The sequence below is a fragment of the Saccopteryx leptura genome, chromosome 5, assembly GCF_036850995.1.
Source record: "Saccopteryx leptura isolate mSacLep1 chromosome 5, mSacLep1_pri_phased_curated, whole genome shotgun sequence".
Lineage (NCBI taxonomy): Eukaryota > Metazoa > Chordata > Mammalia > Chiroptera > Emballonuridae > Saccopteryx > Saccopteryx leptura.
Window position 1 is genome coordinate 5,789,368 of NC_089507.1, and position 6,773 is coordinate 5,796,140.

General features: G+C 53.3%; 1 protein-coding gene across 1 annotated transcript in view; it reads right to left on the reverse strand.

The window, feature by feature from the left end:
* Positions 1-6,530, reverse strand: part of CLNK (cytokine dependent hematopoietic cell linker) — a 194,935-nt gene extending 188,405 nt beyond the window's left edge. Inside the window, exons 1-6 of the mRNA XM_066385009.1 lie at positions 6,481-6,530; positions 6,287-6,360; positions 5,031-5,044; positions 2,121-2,170; positions 1,500-1,601; positions 1,009-1,153 (exon numbers count right to left, since the gene is read on the reverse strand). Of these exons, the coding sequence (XP_066241106.1) occupies positions 1,009-1,153; positions 1,500-1,601; positions 2,121-2,170; positions 5,031-5,044; positions 6,287-6,360; positions 6,481-6,530 (435 nt within the window). The remainder of the gene's footprint in view (positions 1-1,008; positions 1,154-1,499; positions 1,602-2,120; positions 2,171-5,030; positions 5,045-6,286; positions 6,361-6,480) is intronic.
* Between the last annotated feature and the right edge of the window lie 243 nt (positions 6,531-6,773).

The following is a 6,773-nucleotide window of genomic DNA, read 5'->3' on the forward strand; positions in this document are numbered from 1 at the left end:
TTGCTGGGCTTGAAATCCACCGGGGCTATTTGCCTGATGATTACATTTGCTCAGAGATGCTTTCCTCACTTTTCAGAAAACACCTCACAGCTTTGTGTTGCTGTGGAGCTAAGGACTAGACATGGACAGAAAGGGACTACTGTGTCCCTGGCCCCAAGAGAGGACATCGGCATGACCCCACCCACGGGTGCCATTCTCCTCAGTGGTCAGTTCTGGATGCACGTCGCCCATGCTTACTTCCTCAAAGTGCATTTTTAGGTGCTTCTGTGGCTCTTACTGCCAGCCGGTTCGATACATGTGCTTTTTTCCTTTCCTTCCTTAGCAGTGCCTACAAGGGAAGGAGCCACATGGCATTTCCTCCCCCAACAACCGTGTGCGGAGACGTCCTCCCCTGGTGTGGGAATGGAGGGAGCGAAAGCTTAGAGAACTTAAGGACCTTGCTCCCAAACCCAGGACTTGCGACGACACCCAAGCCTGGCCGTACCTTCTGCACGCAATGCTACCAATCTACCAACAGTCCTCCCATCCGACCACAGTGTCCGGTTTGGGCCAGCATGTCACCTCTCGGAACGTGACAGCGAAGCAGCAACATGGGCCCGCCGGCGAGGGAATCCTGACCATCCTGCCGCCATATCTTTTCTTCTTTAGCCAGGTCCCCTTTTACGGGGCCCCTTCTGTTGACAGCTTTGTCCTTTTCATAGTTGAGGAAAGCTCAACAAAAGTTTGGTGGACTCACCATGGAAGAGGCCGCGGTTTGGCAGGAAACGCGGCTAACTGACCGGCACCGGCAAACTCACCACGCATCTCCTCTGATCACGGCCAAGTCCCAGCCGCCATCACGGACACATCCCTCAGGCTGTCCTCGTGTCTAAATGCCTTGTGTGAGCGAGCGAGCCTTCAGACAGCACAGCCCTTGCTGGCTTCCCTGCAAGGGTCTTGGTCTGTGCGTGGACGGGTGGGGTGGGCCTGGAGAACCGAGCCAGGTGGACGTCCCAGCGGGCTGCTCACCAGGACGTGAAGCTGCTGGCAGGAGCCTGGAGCCTGCTGGCGCTGGGCCAGAGCAGGAGAGCAGAGCCCGGGGTGGAGGGGACACCGGCTTGCCTCGCACCTGCTGTTGTCATCAAACAGCTCCGCGTTCCCCTGGGGCTCTTTGCTGGTGTTCAGAGGCCGGAGCTCGGGGAACTGTGGTCCTCGCCCTCCCCGAGGCAGGACTCCTCCCTCCCAGAACGCAGGCAGCCACGGCGCCCTTCCTCTGCTTTCTCCCCTGGCCGGCATTCCGTACGGGTCCTGGGGGCTGAGCCTTCCTCAGGTACGCTGCCAACTCCTTCTCCCCGGACGAAGCTTGCCTTCTACCGATCTCGGGGAATCTTTTGATGATCAGAGGCTCCTCTCCCACTTCATATTGATCGGCGGCGGTTGCCTGGAGCACTGTTTTACAGAGGGTTCTGAGACCCCGGGCACGCTCCGCGGGAGAAAGCACCGGGAGCTATTAAGGATGCCTGACAGCCGTGGGGGCCCCCAGGCCTGTGCTCTCACAGCCCTGGAATCGCCGGCAGGACCGGACGGGGCTCCGGGGACAGGCGAACGGAATGGCAGACATTCTGGAAAAGAGCGGGATGGCCCAGACTCCGTGCAGACGGTACACACACACACCCGTCCCCGTCCTCTCGCTCTCCAGAAGGCAAGCCGCTTCCAGCTTCTCCGAGGGAGTCCTGTGAGCTCTACGCTGGACGGACGGGCAGGAGTTTGCCAAGCAGAACAAAGCACGTGTCAAGGGATGTAAATGGGGAGTGGGATGAACAGAACGGTTGGCTCAGGGGAGGCCAGCAGTGTGGGGGTCTTGGGTCGTCCCACGTGCGGCTGACGATGGGCAGAGATGAGCCCGGAGAGGCCGCTGGGGGCCCGCGTCGCCACGGACACGCTCCCTGTACGTTAGGAAGTGGAGACTTTATTCACGGGTTGTGGGGTGCCAGGTCCTGTTCTCTGTCCTTTCGTTAGCATCAGGGTCAGGGTGTGTAAGACGGTAAATCGGGCTTGAAAGACAGAATGACAGGGACACGAAGCCAGGAAGTGTTTAGAAGTGAGCAGGCGGTAAGGTGGTGACGTCAACGAGCTCTCACGTCAGGGAGCCGGCCCCAACTTCAACTCCGCTGTTAGCGGGAGCTTCCACCTGAGGGTAGACAGAAAGCCGCGGAAGGGAAAGGCTGAGACTTAGCAGTGGAAACAATGGGGATAGTGAGAGTAAAGAGTAATGACCAGGGCCTCGGGGCCAGGGGGTGAGGATAGTAACCTAGTGAGCAGTCCTGGTGTAAAGTGGAAGGGAAAGAGACTGGGCCTTGGGACCGGTGCCGGGTGACCACGTGGACCGCTGGCCTTGCAGACGACAGGAAACCAGCAGCGTCTGAGCTGACAGGCAGAAGTGTGCTAGTGTATTGCCTGCAGCCTTGCAGAGCGAAGGCTACCGGCTGTCTCACCTCAGAGACACTCTGTGTCCACACGATCTAATAGTGGGGCTGCCCGATGCCATAGTGTCCCGTGTAGAAGAAAGAAACATTAGCAATAAGAATAAAGAGATAGAGGGATAGAAACAGCCTAAGTGTCCGTCAGAGGACGAGTGGATTAAAAAGCAGAGGTACATATACACAATGGAATACTATGGGGCCACAAAAAAGAAGGAAATCTTATCTTTTGCGACAACATGGATGGACCTGGAAACTATTATGTTAAGTGAAATAAGTCAGGCAGAGAAAGAAAAATATCAGATGACCTCACTCATTTGAGGAATCCAACGAACAATATGAACTGAGAAACGAAATAGAGACAGAGGTGGGATCAAAGGGACCAGAGGGAAAGCGGACAGAGGGAAAGGGGATGAGAGGGTGATAGGATGGGATGAGAGCAGAAAAGCAAATCCTGGAGGGAAGAGGGAGGGCACTGTGGGAAAGGGGGGCAAAGGGGATATATTCGGGGGACACGAGGGAGGGGGATGTATTCGGGGGACACTAGAATCTATGTAAACGCAATCAATTAAAATAAAATAAAATAAAAGACTAGAGAGATAGAGGGATAGCCGCCGACTGCAGAGCTCACTGACAGACACGGGTGACAAGCGACGGTGGATGTGGAAAGGACCGGGCGCAGAGGGACAGACAGGCGGACGGACACGCAGGAGGATGACGGAGGCAAGGCCAGCGTGGCTCCCTCGTCTCGCCGGCTTTTTGTTCTTCGTGACCTCCCCCTTCAGTGAGAAGGAAAGCCCTCCACCTCGTCCACCTTATTTGCAATGAATTTGTTGGTCTCCTCTACTCCCTGCCTGAAAAGGCAGAAGGGGAAACAGTTTTTGTTATGGACGAATTTCATCAGCACTCCGTTTTGCACAGTCATCGACCACTAATTTATTTTTTTTCCCCTTTGAAGTAGTTTAAAAAAAAAACAGAAAAAAAGTTTCCCCTCAATGATATCTGCTAGAACATGTATGAAGTGTGTGCAGGTGGTAAGAATTCGCCCACGCTGAAGATGGGCTGCCTCAGTGGCCATCATTCGTAGCCACAGTAAGGGACGGAGGGAAAGGGGTATCAGCCCCCTGGCCCTGATGTCTCTTCTGCTAAATGACATGAGACTGATGGATTAAAGATGTCGCCAGGAGGAACTCCTCTGACACCCTGCGCCTGGCTCATATACTGCGGAGTCAGTGTGAAGGATTTATCACTCTTAGGTCTGACGTCTGTGGAGAAATCCGAGGTAGCCACATTTGATAGGATACCTCCCCAGCCTGCAAAGTCCAACACGACACCCAGAAGGAAGGTTCCTGTTTCCTTTAGGAGCGCAGTGTGCGTTTGCCATGGAGAGCTACCCTGGGAAATGTGACTCCTCCTCTCCCAGCGGCTCTGCTGGAGATCAGATATAGAAGGGACTCAGCGTCGGGCAGCGAACGCAATCCCAGGACAGCAGAAAAGCACCTGCGATGAGCTCGGTCCGAGGCTCACCTGGCGCGGGGCCCACGGCCAGTCCTTCTCAGCCCCTGCCCAGGAAGTAAGGAAGGAAGGAAGACTAAAGCCTCACTGAATTTCCTTCTGGGGAATTAGCCAAATGTTTACAAAGATCCTGTAAAGGAAAACTATGTATTTAAAAATTTTATTTTATCTTAAAATCTCTACATTTGACTTTATGACCTATTATTATTATTATAATTACTATTATTATTATTTGGCTTCAGTATCACTGAGACTGGACTGAGGCATGTAGGTCTCATGTTTTCCTAGGTCTCACTATGTCTCAATAGACCCCCCGCCCCCATCCCTGCACTTTCTCTCCCAACCTCTTAACACAGATTTCCAGAGAAGTTATTAGTTGGTCCATTGCAAACCATGTCTTAGGAATTGCTTGACACCTGTGGGTTCTGTAACTTGGCCGTTTATATTTACACCAGCATATGGTGATATTAAAAAAGAAGACTACAAAATATTAGTGAAGACGCTTCCAGACTGTACCTTGTTTAACTGTGTGACAATGGCTAAGTTATCTACCCTCTCCCGGTCTCAGGTGCCACATCGTGTGGTCAAGATGCACCTGACTGTTTGGAGTCTGCAAAGACTCAAAGAGCTCATACAAGGGAAGCACGTGTCCGGGTGCCTACTGTATAGAAAACGCTCAGAAGATGTCTGCCATCACGGAACTCAAACTGTCTGGGATGCATCTCACCTGCTCTGGGATCCATGATGGCTATATCCTTGTTAGCTCAGAGTTTCTTTGGTTTTCTGGGTCTCATCTAAATACTTTCCGAAACATTCTGTACATCGCCAGGGCTCATGTTAGTCTCAGAATAAGAAGATGTTTGAGACAGGAAATAGGAGCATTGAATCATGTGTTTGGCATACTGTCCTCCTCCAACCCTCTGATGGCCATGGGGGGGGGGGGGTCAGAGCCCAACTTTGCCAGCGTGGCAACCAAGACCGGCTCCGACCTGCTTCCTCCAGCTTCCAATCTCACGGCTGTGTCAGGACGCTTGCTCCTCCAACGCTCCTGCTTACCGGCTCGTTCACCCCTGGATCCCAGCAGACGTCAGCCAGAGGGATCTTTGGAAATGGAAGACCTGCGTGTCCCCCTCGCTCCGCTCTGGCCGGACAGGCCTCCTTGCCTCCTCACACAGTAGGAATCCTCTACCTCAGGGCCTTCGGGCTTTCTTTTCCTTCTCCCCGTAAATACCTCGCCCCCAGGCCTCCGCATGGCTCCCTCCGCCTTTTCCCTTGGGTGTCTGGTCAAATGCCACCTTCTCAGAGAGGTGGTTTCCTTCGTGCGCTTTGTAAAAGAGCAGCATCTCCTTTGTCCCTTTCTGTCCCCTACACTGTTCTTTTATTTTTATTTTTTTGGCACACTTCACACTTCACACTGGATAAGTCTGTCTTTATTTTTAAATTTATTTATTCTACAAAGAAGGTCTGTGAGCACACGGAGCTTGTCTTCTTTGATCTTCGTGGCCCAGAGGGTGCATTAGGCAGCACTGTCCACTATTACTCAGAAGGACTGTGGCCCTCACCTGCCTCTACAGTGTTGCTCATACTTTTCTCGTGCCTAGAGTTCCCCGTCTCTGGCTTTAAATTTGGCTCCTATACTTCTGTAGCCAATGCAAATCTACAGTCTCTTTGAACCCTTCCGTAAACATCTCAGCCTAGAGCGGCCACCTGCTCCCCTCATTCCCTGGAGAAATGGAGATTTTTTACCTCTTAGTAGTGATTGGCGGCCCTGTATGTACAGAGGGGCACATTGGGTTAAGTGAACACGTCCCGGAATCAGGCTGTCCGGGATGGGCTCTTGGCTTGGCCACTGCTGAGTTGAGTGACCCCGTGCAAGCTGCTCAGTCCACCTGGGCATCATCCCTGACCTGTCAGGGAGGACAAGGCTCGTGTCTGCCTCGTGCGTGTGCTGCAAGGATCCGATGTGTTACGTTCATCACAGCACCGTGCCGGGCCCCTTGTCAGTACTTGGTTCACGTTCGCACTTGTTTTTTTGTCACTGAAGTAAATTGTGCCCCCGGCCAGATCAAAAAGCTCCGTTCTCTGTGCCCCAGACCGTATGGCCGAGTCTTCCACACAGCAGGTGCTCAATAACTCTGTTGACTTTTGGCAAAATTATTTCCCCAAAGAAATGTCAGAAGAAATGCTTAGAAAACTCCTACCCAAGCAGTTCTGTTTGCAAAGCCATCTGGGGACTCAGACAGGATCAAGGAGGATCTCACAGGGAAGTTCCCTTGCACACAAATTTGGAAAACACCTTTGGAAGCACTTACCGCAGGCCAGACGTTGCGCTCGAGGCTCTAGGGAGGCGGCGATGCCAAGGGCGCGCTCCTCGCTCCGCAGGGCTCTGTGGGCGCAGACTGTGGGCCGGCGGCCGGCACCTGGCTGCGAGGGAGGCGTGCGCACGGCGGTGGTGCGGCGTCACCAGGGTTACCGACGGAGGGGGCCGTGCTGGACAGTTAGTTACGCTTTCAGGCTAATGCAGAAGGCCCACAGGTCTCTTTCCGTGTGCCGCATGAGTGATTTTGAAAACAAGAATGGAGCTAAAATTGAAAATGGAACAAGATCCCCGGGGACAAGCAGCAGAAGTGGTTCGGGGAGAATAATACCAGGACCGGTAAAACAGGAAGCACACAGATTGAACTAAAATCACCGATTTCTTCAGGTTTGACGAGCACCTCACCTGAGGACAACACTTTGACTAAGGCGACAGGATCCCCCCAGCCACCGTTATGAATGGAGCAAGGTGCTTCCCTGTGC